Genomic DNA, 18,031 nt, shown 5'->3' with positions numbered 1-18,031 from the left:
AACGCTCACATCAACTACGTGATATCCAACATAATATGACATCATTTTATCAGTGAAATATATTACCATCTGTGAAAGAGAAGAAAATTACCATTTTGTACTGAATAAAAAACTAGCGCCACATTTCTACAGATGAGATCAGCAAGAGTAACGTATGAGCCATGGTGCCCTGGACAGAGCGTCAGATATTGCTTATAAATAATCAGAGCACTGGAGTGTTGGCAGATTTTTTGAACTATCGATGGGCATAATCAAGGTGGTATGTGAAATGGGCTTTGTTGCCAAGCAAACCAATTGCAGCAGCAAACCATTGCAAACGCATTGCAGCAAGCCTATTGCGACAGCATGCTGTGCAGTATAGGAGTGAGCATCTCTTTCGAAACATTGTCCAAGGAAACTTAAGCACACCTTTTTTGAACACTGCCAATTAGAAATCATTTGAAATATTGGCTATATATTCAAATTGTTTCCAATAATTGTGAACACGCATTATATAATTCATTTTACAAATAAAATGCAAGCATGTTCAACTCTCAATTTTAAATTTTTGAATGCTCACAAAGCCTTACAAATTACAGCTGCATACTTTTTGGTCTGTTTTTAGGCCTTAGGTCACAACCATCACGCTGGTGCTGCCAGCACACCTCATGTAAAACCCCTTATTAGATTTGGGTCGCGCCTGAGTATCCCACCGCTGCCACCAGTTAGATTTGGGGCTCGCGTGGCTCATCCCACCGCTGACACCCGTTGTTACATGCGGGTCGCGGCCCCTCGGTAGCGTTGGCCTGGCGGCTCCGTGGCTTGGCGGACGGCATCAACGGTCCCAGCAAAGACAAAACCACGTTTAATACAGCATCATGACGGAACGGGCAAAGAAGCTGACCCGGAGAGCATACTGACTCTCTCACACAGCTGGTGTCTGGCATCGTCTTTACGGCGTCTAACGTAGTCTCTGTCGCAGCGGAGTCTGCCGCTGCTTTTTATAGGCTTGTCAGTCAGAGGGAAAGGCAGAGCCCGCAAGTCCGAACAAGACGAGATGACTCAATCGTCGGTGGCGCGACTGAATCTCCTCCACCTCCTGCAGACGGGCGTGGGCGACGTACTCTCCCTCGAGTGCCGGGCTTGGCCAGCATTTGCACACACACGCACGTACGCACGCACGCACACACGCACACACACTCGGCGCGTGGCACGAACACGACGAGACGCGTTCGCGGGAAGAAGCGTTGGGCGGTTGACCGGACGGCGCCGAAATGGCCGAAACGCTCGCTACTTTGCCTGTTGCTACGCGGTGGCCGCGTCAGCTGTCACCCTTGTCGGTGGAGAGACGTAACACCCTTCACAGGGGCATTTGAGGTATTGCAAATAAATAAATATTTACCGTATCAGCTTCAGCTGTAGTGGCTACCAATGACAACTCCAGGTGCCGAGTCACTTTCATTCAGATTTCTTACCGTCCTGAAGCAATCTGCATGAAAGTGACTCGGCACCGGGAATCGTCAATGGTCCTGAAGAAATCGGAACACGAAAAAAGCATTTAAAAAGCGTATGCCATCTTAGTACTTTTATGAATACTATTGAAATCCAGCACATCGATGTACTGGTTTTCCGCTACGCCACCGCTGCAGCGGTGGCGTAGCGGAAAAACATCTGCCTCACATGCAAGAGGACCGGGGCTCAAATCCCGGTGCCGCGCAATTCTCCACCGGATTAAAAAAAAAATCCGCGTGTCGATGGAATTGCATAAACAGGTTTGGGGTTCGACCTGATGCCGGTGAACACCTCCGGCAACGCACTCCCTCACCAGAACAGGAGTTGGCCACCCTGGTGCAGTAATTGGCCGCAACCTCTCATGATAAGCTCCACAAAACCCCGGCCCTCAGCCACCAGCGGATGCGGAACAACTGACCACGGCGGCGGTCAGACCTGTGACGCAGCAGGGGGTGCTAAGAAAGCCTGGCTCCACTGGAAAGGCCGCCATTGGAAACTGACCCTGGCAACGTTTAATGCTAGAACCCTAGCTAGTGAAGCTAGTTTAGCAGTGCCCTTACAGGAACTAGAAGGTATGAAATGGGATGTCAAAGGGCTTAGTGAGGTTAGGAGGCCGAATGAGGCATATACTGTACTGAAGGATGGGCATGTACTGTGTTATCGAGGTTTAGCGGAGAGGCGAGAACTAGGAGTAGGTTTCCTTGTCAATAAGTATATAGCGGGTAATATCGATGAATTCTATGGTATTAATGACAGGGTGGCAGGCATCGTAATTAGGCTTAATAAGCGGTATAAACTGAAGGTTGTACAGGCCTATGCACCTACATGTAGTTATGATGACCAGGCAGTTGAAAGCTTCTACGAAGATGTAGAATCGGCAATGCGAAAAGTAAAGACGCAGTATACTTTACTAATGGGCGACTTCAATGCTAAGGTAGGGAAAAAGCAGGCAGGAGACAAGGCAGTAGGTGACTATGGCATTGGTTCTAGGAATAGCAGGGGGGAGTTACCAGTTGAGTTTGCAGAGCGCAATAACTTACGAATCATGAATACCTTCTTCAGCAAACGGAAGAACCGGCTAAGTGCTTTACTTGCTATTAAGGAAAGAAGCCAACAGTGGGCGAGGCCAAGGAAAGCGTTGAGGGTGGTACTTTATGTCTTTCTTTTAATGTTTACTTGGATAATCACAAAAATTAGTAATGTAATCTGTTTAGGGGAGAGATAATTAAACACAAAGTAGACGAGAAAACAACGTGCCGATGGTGGGAACCGAACCCACGACCTCCGAATAGCGCGTCCGGTGCTCTTCCAACTGAGCTACATCGGCCGCTGTCTCCCCTGCTACTTCCTTGGATATTTATGTTGTCTGTATACGAACCTTGCGAGCGTTCACCAGCGCCACCCTCAGCCATAGCGGCGGACGTGGAACGTCCTTTGTTACCGCCAGCGTCACGTAGAACGTGATCAAGAGCGAGGGCAAAAGCTGTACTAGAACCCTCTTACGCTACCTATGGCTTCACGACTGCCAGAACCGAGACCCCCGTAAGCTACAAGCAGATCAATTAAGGGGAAAAGAGGATGCTCGTTATAATACATGAAGGAAAGAAGCCAACAGTCGGCGAGGCCAAGGAAAGCGTTGGGGATGGTACTTTATGTCTTTTATTTTTAATGTTTACTTGGATAATCACAGAAATTAGTAATGTAATCTGTTTAGGGGAAAGATAATTAAACACAAAGTAGAAGAAAAACAACGTGCCGATGGTGGGAACCAAACCCACGACCTCCGAATAACACGTCCGGTGCTCTTCCAACTGAGCTACATCGGCCGCTGTCTCCCCTGCTACTTTCTTGGATATTTATGTTGTCTGTATACGAACCTTGAGAGCATTCACCAGCGCCACCCTCAGACATAGCGGCGGGCGTGGAACGTCCTTTGTTACCGCCAGCGTCACGTAGAACGTGATCAAGAGCGAGGGCGAAATACTTGGTAGCGGAATACTTTTATGACCTTGTCCCCCCCCCTTCCTTGTACATATACGCCTGTTTGTCAAATAAACCTTAGGTGAAGTCCGGTGTTCGTGTTGTCTCTTCTACCTTCATCTGTGCGTTTTTCGTGCGCTGGAACAATGTCTCACAATTGTACTAGAAACCAACTATCCCAGCTTTCTACGCTTAGCGATACGCTTTGAACTGCACGACGATATGTAAAATATAGACCAGAACACCCGAAGGTAAAGTCTACTGACTACTTCAAGGCTTTTTATAGTACGTGGCATACTATTTGGCACGCATTAAATTAGGAAGGCCATGGTGTCTATAGAACATTTTGAAACAGCGCTAACACACACAACCACAAAAGAAGACGAGCGGCGAGACACGTTGCTCGTCTTCTTTTGTGGTTGTGTGTGTTAGCGTTGTTTCAAAATTTCCTATAGACAAAAGGAAACAACTCGCCCAAAAAGAAGTGTTAATGTAGGAAAGCCATAGGCGCTATATTTCCCGTTGCAAAGGAACCACCCACTTAACCCAACCAAATGCTCCACTCATGGACGCTGTGCTTGCCTCACCTTCATAAGATTATGATACAGTATTGACGTGCTACAAAAATTCACTTCCAATGATTTTATCAGCAGCCAGTCACGAAAACTTCACAGAAGCGTAAAAAAGCAGGAGTTACATACACCCATAGAGCCTCTTTTGGCAGTCCAGACCTGTCGTTTGGGTGCAGCATCAATAGACGTTGCTGCAGGACTTTCAAACTGGCAGCGTTTCATTTACCTTCCGTGTTCTAGTCTGTACATGTGGGGTTACAAAAGCCAGCACTGGACAAAAAACATCATACGGCAAGAACCACCAACATGGCGGAAATACGATTTCCCGAGTAAGAACAACAGCATGTTTAAAAGAAGCTCAGATAAAAATAACTGCACTGCGGGCACAAAAGAGGTATGGTTGGGGGTAAGGATATCAGGAAAAGACATGCATTCAGCTAAGTCATAATCTGTTGTGTAACCACAACACCCTCAGAAAAGAAATTGTAACAAATACTTCAGCTACTTCAGCATTTATAGGGAGTGCTCCAATTATCAAAATTGGGAAAAACAGCCAATATTTGGCACTTGAATCACGTCTCTGCACAAAAAGGGCTACATACTGCCGCAGGCCTTCTGCGACAAGTAGCGCCCAAGTTGGCAGCTGCTAGCAAGGCAAGGTCTACAGGCTTACAGGCCTGCATTTGCGTATACATTTTGACAGCTGCCATTGCTGCACGCTAGCACTGTGTCTGCACCTATATTAGGTCACCTAGTGCTGCACTCTAACAGTTTCGAGAACTAGCGTCAACGATGCAAGCCATATCGAAAAGGCCTCTAGTAAACAACAGCGCATCCCTCATTAGAGGATTTCGAGGCAATCTTGTGACAAAGAACTCAACTAGTGTAACGAAAACTAACTCTTTTTTACATAACAAACGCATTTTACATAACAAACATTACATAGCAAACACATTTGGTAAAATTAAGCACTCCCTTTGTTAATAATTTCAGCAGCTTGAAGAAATATTGCACTGAAAATCATACACTTCACCTCATGTTTACCTCACAAATTCACTCATTCAAAATGGGAAAACTGCACGTGGAAACGAAGCCAGCGTCAAGTGTATAAAACGTTCTCTTATTAAAGCGTCTAAACATTTCTTACAAACCGCGTGTAAGGAAGCATAATTTCGCCGTTATGGCGCCTTTCATTAACCCACAGGTTACAAGAGAGATGCTGCTTGCATGAAAACGGAAGGGGGGGGGGGGGGGAGAAATAAAAGTAGACAAAATCGTTAGCAACGGCGAAGACTTCGCCTGGTGCCAATTCTTTTCTTAAGAATATGCTTCATACTAAAAACAAATCAACGCTTTTAGCGGGCAGAGGTTACGCAGCCTCTTAGAGCAACGCAAAACATGAAAACAGGATGCGTAACTGATAAACAGCTACATTAATGCAAGGATTTAGTTTTGATTTTCATTTAAGCTGGCTCGCACTGGCCAAATCTTCCGAACTTTTATGATGTTGGCTAGGTGAAGCAGGTGCACTCGTCACCAAGCGCGAAAGCTTCGTTTCCCTCACTTTTTCTGTGCCTGCATTATTGTATTTGAAAGCGATATAGTCACAGCCAATTCGTGATACAAAAAACATTGTCAGCATTTCGTGATACAAAAAGCATGCCACTAGAAAAGTGTAGAGAGCACATCTGCGTGTACCGTATGATAAGACCGGCAGAACAGTTGAGAACACACGAACGCTTCGTGAAACACGCAGAAAAATCACGAAAGACTGGCATGCCCAAGGAAATAATGGGCCCTAATGTTTTGCTTTTCATAAAATTTGTCATCTTCTGCAACTCATTTATTGTCGATGACATCTATGCCGTGTGCCGTAGATTCGTACATAGAACAGCCTTCTTGTAGCTTAACCACAAGAAATTCTTTGCTTACAAATTTCGAGGGTGCCTCCCTGAGATCGATGAACGAATCAGGCAGCTCACAAGTTTGGAGAATCAACCGGCTTCCTTCCCTCAGATAAAATTCTGGAATGCTTCTGAGTGGAGGAATTGGTTATTGTTATTTTCTCCGTTGATCCTGAGGGGTTTTCTGCCTAGCATTCACTATCACAATTGAATGTAATTTCTGCAGATAATGGAAATTTGATTGCTATCTAGTATTGCAACCAACCTCTTGAGCTAAAAACTGCTATGAAAGAGATTTTACAGAATATCAACACCTTTATGGTGTTCAGAACATGACCTACAAATATGCACATCCTGATCCATACAGTAGAGCATGTGAAGCTCAGGGGGCCTCTCTGGGGCTATTCAGCCTATTCATATCAATCTCTCAATGGAAGGCTGGTAAGCTCTGTCAGTTGAACCAGCTATGTGTATGTTCAGGTTGTAGAGAAATTATCAATGTTGCAAAGCCCTGTGCTGATTTTCTCTAGAACAATGCAGTGATGAAATGATGCGCCTTTTTCTTTTGTTAGATCTGTGCTAAAAGGCTTAAGTCTAAAGAAGAGGTGCTCACAGCGGGACACTGTCATTCTCTTTGTGAGGGGAAGTCAAGAAGGTATTTTTTGATACAGAAAGACAGCAATAGGTTACTTCACTTAGGGTGCGGCCTCACTTGACAAGTCTAAAAAAAAATCTTTATAATTACCACTGACAGCCTGTTCCAAAGAGTGACTGATATCCATGCTTCTCTCTGACAGCCTTGCACTTCAAATGCTGACATAAACTTTCATATCAAGATGTTACGTGTCAAAGGTACATTTTTAGGCTGCATAGCTGTCTGTTACTCTATCAATTTTGCGACGACTGAAGAAACATATGAGTTGAATATTCTGAGTGTACCACATGCAAAAAATAAGAAGGGTTCAACGCTGATGAACCGAATATGGAGCGAAAGCATTAGCTGCGGGTGACCGAGCGTTCTTCTTCTTCGTCTTCTTCGCGGCTGTTCGAGGTCATTCGTGACTGCGGCCACGGACTTCGCAACAGGCCGAAACCTGGCGTAGTATTGCTTTCGTAGTAAAAGTGTATAGTGTTTCAGTGTTCAGGAACGGCAATATTGTCTGCAGTTCCAGAGCAATATGTACTTCAATCAGTGTGACAAAAGACTGCTATGTTTGTTGTTTGTTTTGCATTAAGTTCGGCTTTTTCTTGTCCGTGTCCTAATGCCCGAGCCACTGCCATAAAACTTACCTACACAGCGAAATTTTTATCTGCACAGTATTTTTTGAATAATGTCAGCCATTGATCTGTGTGTGCACATGCATACTCATCAAAACATTGCTGTCGAAAATTTGTGCCATTGAGTGAGTGCAGCTAGTCCCATGCATTAGCTCATGTAGAGTCTTTGGCAAAAATATATAGTCTAAGTGGTCTTGAAGCCCCAGTAACACCTAGAGCTCGTAGCATTTCTCTAGCATTCCCAATGTGCCAGGTGACGAGAAAGCCCTTCTCAAGCTTTGGTATGCCAACAGTGCTTCTAGGAGCCCAACGCTGGGTGTATAGAAAACCTCTCGGGCTTTATATTTTTCACACACTGATCGTAGCGATATTCTGAATGCTTTTGTGGAACATGTTTAGTGATACTATGGGCAGCTATGGTTTTTTGTGTGTCTTCATTAAGAAGTATGTGTGAAGTATGTGAAGTATGAATTATTGTTCTATAGCCCTTTGATATTATGAGTAGCAGTGAAAGCTTTGAAATTGTGCTTGGGTGTCATATATGTGTGAAGTAAAGTGTAGGGACGCCCCGAAACTTGACTTTTCTTTCAGACTCAAGCACAATACCACTCAATATGAAAGACGACAATCACTTTGTACAAAAAGATGACTTTGTAATTTCTTCTCTAACATCAAAAATGACTTTTGGGTACTTACACCTAAAAGAATTCTCATTAACAAACAGAAAAAGCAGCTTGTGCTGCGTAATTATTGAAGTCTCATACTTTGTTTCCTTTCATACTGATTGTTCCTATATATATTTACCCATGATCCAATGTTAGACCTAGACCTAGACCGGTGCACTGTTACAGGTGTTACAGAGAAGGCCATATCCAGAAATTGTGTCCATATGGAGTTAACCCCGAATACATAATTGAATCGGGAGAGATGAAATTCAAATGCGGCCTCTGCAGATATGAGTATCACGATATCACTTCCTCTCAGTGTCCCACAAAAAAAGCGAAGGCTCGAGTTAGCAAGGCCTGGACGACGGAAACAATGTGCACTGTTAGTGGTTAAAAACAGATTTGCAGCTTTGGCCGGAGAGCTGTTTGATGATCCACCTGAAGAAGAAGAGCCTGTTGCGGTGGTTGCACAGAACAGTGCATCCTTTGCTTCTACGCTGAAGAATAGACGACGCACAAAACGGAGCACAGTGGCATTCACTGCTGATGAATGTCCAGAAGTTGCACAAGCCAGCAGGATGCAATAGAAAACGAAATTGCGATGTTTTCAGCACAAATCCCACAGCTGCGACAAAAGAAAGCGTGTATAGCCCTGAAAGAAGAGTTCAGAAAAACAGAAAGAAAAGCTTGCAGGCAGTATGACAGCAAGATTAGTGGATGCTCCGAATTGTAAACCTGCCGCTAGCACACTAATATGGGAGGCGGTACTGGACACACGTACGCAACTGACACAACTCATTCAGAGCAGCTTACGTCATGGATAGAAGTAGCCGAAACAAATGGCAACAGATTACACAATGGAACTGCAGAGGGCTCTCTAATAAAGTTTGGGAAATCAAGAAAAATTATTGTACGGCAAGCTGCATTCATGGGCTTTCTTGATACAGGAACACAATAGGTTATATTCAATAACAGGATATATAGGGTACCGGTGTCCTTCTATCCCTGATAAACGAGCAAGAGTAGAGGCCGAAACGCCAGGAAAAGCTGCCGTCTATATTAGGGCCAACATTCCCCAAACGCCACGACTTGAGCAAGTGGTGCAACACTCAGCAGGAAGTAGTTGCTGCACTCACGCGTCCAAACAAAACGTCCCTTATATTAGTGTCCGTGTACGCTCGGCCAAGAAACACAGTACTTAATCTTGAATGGGCTAAGCATATTCGCCATTCATATCCTGGAATTTCGATACTTATCGGTGGAGATTTTAAGGCTCCACACACTGTATGGGGATATGAATATGATTCTAAAAGGGGTGATCAAGTTCATACTGCCTTCACGGAAATGGAATTTACACTGCCAAATCATCCAGGAGTCGCAACACTACCTCCAAGACAAACATGCTCACCAGACTTGACGTGGTGGAATGGACCTGGTGCACCACAAAGGAAGGCGGAATTAGATGCGTGGGGTAGTGACCATGTCCCCATTAGTATTGGTCTTAATTTGGGGCATATGAAGAAAATTCGAAAGAAAGCTTCTGTAGCACATTGGGATGGTGTACGGCAGGATACAGGAACTCATTCAGTTAGCCCTAATACTCTTGTTACAACCCTTTAAACGGTACTCAAGGATCACACCATTACAACTACACTGAACAAAGATCAGCCAACTCCCGACCTGCACCTGCTAAAACTTTGGGCCCGCTGAAAACGGGCCGAGATACAGGCTGGTCGGCATCCTGAAGACGTGCAAAGAAAAATTGAGCTAAACAGTGGCGGCACAGGCACGCCGATATGAAAAACAGCTGGCTCATAAGAGATGAGATGAATGGTGCAGTCGTTTGGGCTCAGGAACGACCAACAAGGCCCTCTGGAGGACTTTCCATGGCATAGAATAGAAGCGGCAGGTCATGCGGAAAGTATTAGACTCGCATTACATCTTACACCAGAGGAGTTTGCAGATCAGACTGCTGCCCTTTTCTTCCCGAACCGTGCAAATTATTCGGCGCCTTCACCGACAGTGGATGCGGTTGATAAAACAGGAATAACATCACCATTTACCAAATTGGAGTTATTGGCTGCTATAGAAGAAGCGAATGGTAAAACTGCGCTTGGACATGACGATATTCCTTATGAAGTCCTCAAGAATTTAGAAGCCGCAGTTGACAGCTTTTTGGATGTGGTAAATGAGGTATGAAAAGGAGGAGACATTCCACTCGACTGGAAGCACCTGGTGGTGGTCCCAATACCAAAGGCTGCGAAGCCTCCCACAAGCATAAAATCTTTGCGGCCTATCTCGCTAACACCCACAATTTGCAAGATCTATGAAAAGAGAATAGCCATCCGCCTGGCATGGTGGTTGGAATGCAAGAAAAACTACCATGCTCGAAAAATTGGGTTCCGAACAAACCATGGCACAGAAAATGGACTGGCTATGCTCGCTGGAGAGGTCATACACGTGTTGCCTTATAGCCACCTAGTGCGTACTGTAGTGGCTACCGACTTGGCGAAGACATACGGCAACGTATTACATGCCAAGATTCTTAGCAACATGTAATGTATGGGCATTCCCTTGCAGGTCTTAAAAGCAGTACATAATCTGCTTGAGGACAGGACGTTTTCTATCCGGACAAGCGGAAAACAAATTGACAATTACACCTCGAACAGAGGCGTGCCACAAGGGTCAGTGTTAGCACCTTTGCTATTTAATATCGCACTGAACCCATTGGCGTGGAAATTAGCTGAAATACCAGAAGTGCGGTTCGTAATTTACACAGATGATGTCACGATTTGGTCTGAATCGGTATCTGCAAGAGGCTTTAAATACCATAGATGAGTACGTCCAAGAAGCAGGTCTGGAATTGTCACCTCAAAAGTCTACATTCATGTTGCAAACAAGAATGGAAGAAAACAATTGGCAACACAAAGAGTCACCTTAAAGATTGGAAATCAGGCATTGGAAGAGGTGGAAGAGTTGAGAGTTCTTGGCCTAGAAATTCACAAATCCGGCAAAGGAACAGAATGGCTTCATAGGGCGAAACAAGTAGCTGCGATTTCCTTAAACTTAATAAAACGCATTTCGTCTAGAAGAGGAGGAGCTCGAGCGGACATGGCAAGACGTCTTGTACAATCGGTCTTACAGCCGAGCATACGATATCAGGCCCAATTCCAAAGACTCGCGAGGCGACAGTGGGCGAAATTGGAAAAAATAAATAGAAACGCAATGCGCACTATCACGGCCTAACCAAAATTTACCCCTATCCCTATTCTCCAAGAGTTTGCAAGATAAATACGCTGACAGAATTAATTGAACAACGAGAGGCAACAAGGGATATGAAGCGAAAGTACGTTATGCTCATAGCATTCTTGTAGAACGAAGTGGCAGTTCAAACACTACCAATGGCTGACCCCCTCTGTGGGAATTCCCGACTACTACGACAAACGAGACCACTCTGCTTCGTCGCAAAGAATAGCTGGCATCTCGACCTTTGGTTGATGCACTTCCAGGTACCTGCATTGCACATACGGACGCATCAATTATAGAAAATGACGGTAGAACAGCAGCTACTAGTCCAACACACAGTGAACTAAAGGTACATAAAGAATATGTTTCAGAATACCCGGACCCGCTTGTGATGGAACTCTATGCAATCCGCGATGCTATGGAGGCCATAAATAAAATAGATTTCGTAACAGAAACCCACATCTATACAGACTTAGCCGCCATAAAACAACTAAAGAAAGTGACAAAGACGCTATGTGTAACCCAGGACATCCACGCACTCAATAAAAAAACAGATACGCACCAAGATACATTGGACACAAGACAATACTGAGAACGCTGAGCAGAGAAAAGTTGACCACCTCACACACAAAGTTCCAAACACTAAGGTGCCCCCACCAGGCTCCCTTTTGATGCCTGCTCCGCTGTTCCCACCTTAGCATCCTCTTTAAGAAAAAGTACACGTGCCCTCATTCCCCCGTGTACGTTCCCCCTCCCTCATAACTTAACGAGATTGGAGGAGGTTTCCCTTAGAAGGATAAGAGCTGGGGCCGCCCTTACCCCGTCGGTAACATGCTGATGAGAATCTCAAGCAGACATCGGACGAACCACATGCCCGAAGTGTTCCACACCAGCTGCAGAAGTGGATGTTCGCCACCTGCCGTGGACTTGTGCAGGGACAAGGGCATCAAGGACACAGATTTTGCGCGAAGTGGGACTAAGCATAACAAGGGGAGAGGACTTCTCTAAATGGCTGCTCCGGTTGCTTACGGAAAATAATTTACATGAGTTTTCATATAATGCCTGATTACAAGCTTGCGTATAAAAAAAATGATCCAATGCTTAAGGAATTAATGCTCCCAAGGTGAGTAGTTATTGATTACCAAAAAAAATGCATACAGCTATTGACATATCCTTGTTCTAGCTTTGCTATTAGCCGGGTGGTTGCTCATGAGTTTTATATATATATATATATATATATATATATATATATATATATATATATATATATATATATATATATACCGGGTGTCCCAGCTAACTTGAACCAAGGGTTACAAAATAATATATTTGAGGTAGGTCAGTGAAACCAGTTGCATACAACTACCAGTCTGTTTGCGCACTACAGGCAATTTTTTGCTTTGCAATTACTTAATTAGCTAATTATGCTAATTTTTTGTAATTTAATAAATATCGGCTTTAGACCAAACATGTGAATTAGAAACTTGTAGAGCACCTTCAGAAACCCCCATTCCATTAATTGCGATGAAGAAAGTCTCACGTGTATCTTTTTTTCCGGGCTCAAAAGGAAGCCAGCGAAATACAAATAATACCACGTGACTAGCGCATTTGAGCGCAGCGATCGTGGTGCTCTCAGTCGTGGTTTGAGCGAACGAAATCAGCTGCGGCCGTAACCCGATGGTCCCGTTGCAGCGGCAGGCAGAAATGTTGGCGATGGTTGGAGCGAGCTCGAGCTCGCCCGTCGTCACCGCGATCTTGGCCAGGCCTGTGCACCGCAGCAGCCTACATCACGACAGGCGGATGACGATAAAGAACCGGCAAATGAAGGTGCAGAGCTCTTTTTAGTCGAGTCACATGATGTCATCTCGCCCCTTTACCTAAGCCTGTATGCGCAGATTCAGTGGCTGATACCTTATCGCTCATCCGTTTGCCGTAAAGTTTGCTGATGGGAGAGAAAGAGGGTTTGTTAGAATCCCGGTGGTGTCGGCTCGCCGCTCTCGGTGCTACTTGCACCATCACGTGGGCCGGCTGTCGGACGCAGGCGAAGAAGCCATCGCAGGCATATCGGCCTGCCGCTTTAACGGGGCAAAGGAGACACGGCTGCAGCTAATTTCGTTCGCTCAAACCACGACTGAGAGCACCCCAATCGCGGCGCACAAATGCATTAGTCACGTGGTATTATTTGTATTTCGCGGGCTTTCTTTTGAGCGCAGAAAAAAAGATACACGTGAGACTTTCTTTATCGCAATTAGTGGAATGGGGGTTTCTGAAGGTGCTCTACAAGTTTCCAATTCCCATGTTTGGTCTAAAGCCGATATTTAACAAATTAGAAAAATTAACATAATTAGCTAATTAAGTAATTGCAAAACAAAAAATCGCCTGTAGTGCGCAAGGAGGCTGGCAGGTGAATGCAATTGGTTTCACTGACCTACCTCAAATGTATTATTTTGTATCCCTTGGTTCAAGTTAGTTGGGACACCCGGTATATATATATATATATATATATATATATATATATATATATATATATATATATATATATATATATATATATATATATATATATATATATATATATATATATTGTTACGGGGTGGCATGACAAGCGATGGAACACGGCGACACAACAGAAACAGAACGACACGATGACATGACGATGAAATATGCTTTAATGGCCAAGGGCCTGGTGCGAGCGCTCCGCCCCCAGCCACTGCCCGCTTCGTCATCTTCGTAGCATTACCCGGGGCCACCGAGCGATCGTCCCGATCGATTGCTAGAAATCCAATGCATGACGTGACGATGAACACAGAAACACGATTGGGACATGAAACGCTGGACACCACAATGAATGCGAAGATGGGAAGAATGCTTGCCCCGAAGCATCAAGTTCAATGTTCACCTTTGTACTGTGAAAAATTGCGCCGAAATAAACGCACCACAAGAAAGAAGACGGGACAAGCGCCTTTGTCCCGTCTTCTTTCTTGTGGTATGTTTATTTCGGCGCAATTTTTCACAGTACAAATATGAACCAACTAGCCCAAGAAACGGTATTAATGCAGTATCAATCTTCACCGTTTGCCGAAGGCCAAGGCTCATGGACACGCCGAACGGCTTGGGTGGTGGTGCTGTCTTCGCTCGAGTGGTCGTGAGGTCGCTTCGTCGTGGGATCGGTAGGGTCGGTAGGGTCGGCTTTGGGCTCTTCCTGGTCCTCGTGTATTGTGGTCAGGGCTAGGGACGAGGCTGGGGACAGCGGCTGGTCGGGTCTGAGCAAAAAGGTCTGGGGCAGAGCTGGGCGGCGATCTCCACGGGCTTTAGGCAGATGGACCCGGCGTACGGTTGGCTTCGACGGTGCAAGGCGAGGATGGAGATGAACCGCACCTCCAACAAATGTCACGGGGTGGCATGACAAGCGATGGAACACGGCGACACAACAGAAACAGAACGACATGATGACATGACGATGAAATATGCTTTAATGGCCAGCGTGCCTGGCGCGAGCTCTCCGCCCCGCGCCACTGCCCGCTTTTGTCATCTTCGTAACAATATATATAGACGTACGTAGTTGCTAGAGGTTATACACAAGTGATAAATTGCTTCGTACTGTTTCCAAGTTTATTTGGAGTCAACGTTTCGGCAGGAGCCCTGCCTTTCTCAAGAAAGGCAGGGCTCCTGCCGAAACGTTGACTCTAAATAAACTTGGAAACAGCACGAAGCAATTTTTCACTTGTATATATATATATATATATATATATATATATATATATATATATATATATATATATATATATATATATATATATATATCCTGAAAATGTAAATAATTAACAAATTCATGAATGGATCTAGTTTAATATGCAAACATGAAATCATGAATACAGCAAGAATATATTCATGTCACTACGTTCGCTTGAAATAGTGAAGGAAATGTGTTTCTATAATGGCTTCTTAATCCTAAGTTCTTCAGAAAATTTACTTTAAATAATGTGGGTTAGTATTGAAAAAAGGTTAGCTAATGCAAAAAGTCATAAAGAATTTGTGATGCATGGTCTCATGAGAAAAAAATTAATGCCAAAAACTCATCAAGAATTTGTAATTCCAGACTAATGAGAAAACTCATCAGATGTTGAGTTCAAGATTAAATCCTGGTGGGCTCGGTAGCTGTGCGACAGCGCAGTCTACTAATCCTCTGCTTTTCACAATGCAGGTATTTACCCTCGCACTACACCTGCTTCTCGCCGCTGTGCCGTCTGCAGCCTGCACGTCCGTCTCTCCCGTGACCCTGATGCGCCATGAAGATGAAATTTTTTGTCAACCTGCGCGATCACCATTGTTGCACCTGCCTTCACCGCCGCCAGAGTACGTCATCGAGGATCTTCATTGGCCAGTCCCATCACCAGGAACATCAACACACCTGATCTTTATAAAGAGCATGCTGTCATCACCGCCGCTCTGTGGGCTCGGTAGCTGTGCGACAGCGCAGTCTACTAATCCTCTGCTTTTCACAATGCAGGTATTTACCCTCGCACTACACCTGCTTCTCGCCGCTGTGCCGTCTGCAGCCTGCACGTCCGTCTCTCCCGTGACCCTGATGCGCCATGAAGATGAAATTTTTTGTCAACCTGCGCGATCACCATTGTTGCACCTGCCTTCACCGCCGCCAGAGTACGTCATCGAGGATCTTCATTGGCCAGTCCCATCACCAGGAACATCAACACACCTGATCTTTATAAAGAGCATGCTGTCATCACCGCCGCTCTGTGGGCTCGGTAGCTGTGCGACAGCGCAGTCTACTAATCCTCTGCTTTTCACAATGCAGGTTAGTAATAAGTTTTCTCTATTTGCTAAAAAAAACAGTAACTACTTCTTAATGCAGCTGCCGAGCCCTCAGTGCTGCTGTGATATTGTTGCCGAATGTTTGCGTGTTATCCGTCTTCTCTTGCTATTGTCAGGGGATGTTGAAACTAACCCCGGCCCCGACCATACCGACAGCGTACTTTCCGAGCTCCAGAAACTAACTGCCGGCCAAGCTACAGTAATCTGCGATCTACAGGACATTAAAATACAACTGAAGACTACTGAAACAACCTTAAGTGACTTAAACAAACGCATGGACGCTCTGGAATCACGCTACGCTTCACTTTCCACTCTCCATTCCGAAATAGACGCCCTGAAAACTCTGAACTCTGAACTTACCTGCAAGATTGACAAGCTGGAAGCACGTATGGACGATGCTGAAAATCGCTCTCGTCGCAACAACCTCATATTTTACAACATACCCGACACTAACCCCGCTGAAACATATGCAGACTCGGAAGAAACAGTCATTCGCCATTGCTCCACCCAACTAGATTTTGCCATCGAACCTAATCTAATCGAGCGTGCTCACCGCCTTGGACGCCATTCCACTGATCGTAAAAGGCCGATTATCGTGAAATTCACCTCATCCAAAACCAAAGAAAACATCCTTTCCTTAGGCACCAAACTAAAAGGCACTGACTACAGTATTGGCGAAGATTTTTCCCTTCCTATACGTAACGCTCGCAAACATCTTGTAGCCTTTGCCAGATCGGTAACCGACAAGTTCTCCTTGCGCTTCAAAACTTTACACATTGGTCCCAAACGATACACGTTCGATGAATCCTCACAAACCGTAAAAGAGGTAAAATAGCAACCACCTCATCACCAATCGACAGGCTGTTCTAAACATGCACAACAAGCACTTTCATTGTCAGCGATCTTTACTAACATCCGAAGTTTGATTTCAAAGCGCGACATTATTTCCAATATCGTCACATCATCCTCCAGCAACCTACTAATCTTGACAGAAACGTGGCTGAGTAGTGACGTTTCTGATAGTGAAGTCCTTGCCGACTTGCCCAAATTCCGTGTTTTCCGTAAAGATCGTCCAGATAGAAGGGGAGGGGGGATACTTATTGCAACTGCACAGGAGCTATCATGCACGGCCATTCACCTTTCATCGGATATTGAAATATTATGGGTCTTGTGTCATGCCTCACCAAAGTCAGTTGTGATAGGCGTTTGCTACAGGCCTCCTAGCAGCCCAGACTTTCCTCAAAAACTTAATCACGCATTAAATGAAATTAAAACCAAGCACCCTAACACATGCACTATCCTATTCGGAGATTTTAATTTTCCCAGTATCGACTGGCATAATCTAACCGCTACAGGTAACAGGGATGCTAATGATTTTCTTGACGTTTGCCTTAATTTTAATCTCGTTCAACTAATATCCGAACCAACCCGTGTAACGGATGTCTGCGCTAACATTCTCGACCTAATATTAACGGATAGCCCTGACTGCGTTCATTCTATCACCTATCTACCAGGTATCAGCGATCACCAAGTCATACATGCCGGCTTCACGATTAAACCATCTTCACGCGCAACATGTAAGCGAACAATCCGACTTTACGATAAAGGGAACTATATTGCTATAAATAATGAACTTCGTGCATTTTTACCAGATTTCCAATTTAACTTTCATCAAAGATCCGTCCACGAAAACTGGTTCATGTTTAAGAAGAAAATCGAAGATTTGGTCGACAGGTTTATTCCCAACATAAATATACGAACTAACCCTCAAACCCCTTGGTTCACAAACACACTCAAACGTCTTGAAAATAAAAAGAAGCGTCTTTTCCGTTCGGCCAAGTCACGCCCTAGTCAAAACGCTTGGAACAAATATTACGCAGCTGAAAAAACGTATTTATTAAACATTCGAGAAGCTAAACGCACGTTTTTCCATACCGATCTGCCCAAAATGTTGACTACTAACCCTCGAAGGTTCTGGCAGGTCATTAACCCCCAGCACACGCGCACTATTTCCCTCACCGACGCATCAGGTGCTACCATCTGTGAAACTGAATGCGCCAAT

At 44.8% G+C, this 18,031-nt stretch overlaps 2 protein-coding genes and 2 non-coding genes across 4 annotated transcripts in view; 2 read left to right on the top strand and 2 right to left on the bottom strand.

Moving 5' to 3' along the window:
* Positions 1-18,031, top strand: part of LOC146210369 (homeobox protein Nkx-3.2-like) — a 106,719-nt gene that overhangs the window by 82,328 nt on the left and 6,360 nt on the right. The gene's annotated exons all lie outside the window — the stretch shown is intronic.
* TRNAA-CGC (transfer RNA alanine (anticodon CGC)) lies at positions 2,746-2,818 on the bottom strand. Its single transcript has one exon. It is a non-coding gene; the product is annotated as a tRNA-Ala (tRNA).
* TRNAT-UGU (transfer RNA threonine (anticodon UGU)) lies at positions 3,245-3,317 on the bottom strand. The gene has a single exon. It is a non-coding gene; the product is annotated as a tRNA-Thr (tRNA).
* Positions 15,290-17,426, top strand: LOC146210370 (uncharacterized). The gene has a single exon (XM_084575915.1). It carries the CDS (start codon positions 15,335-15,337, stop codon positions 16,802-16,804), a length of 1,470 nt encoding a protein of 489 aa, XP_084432041.1. The 5' UTR covers positions 15,290-15,334; the 3' UTR covers positions 16,805-17,426.

Source organism: Amblyomma maculatum, chromosome 1, assembly GCF_055883805.1.
Source record: "Amblyomma maculatum isolate TAMU_Amacu chromosome 1, ASM5588380v1, whole genome shotgun sequence".
NCBI classification, from domain to species: Eukaryota; Metazoa; Arthropoda; class Arachnida; order Ixodida; family Ixodidae; genus Amblyomma; species Amblyomma maculatum.
Note: the sequence above shows the minus strand (reverse complement) of the source record. Positions and strands in the feature narration are given on the sequence as shown.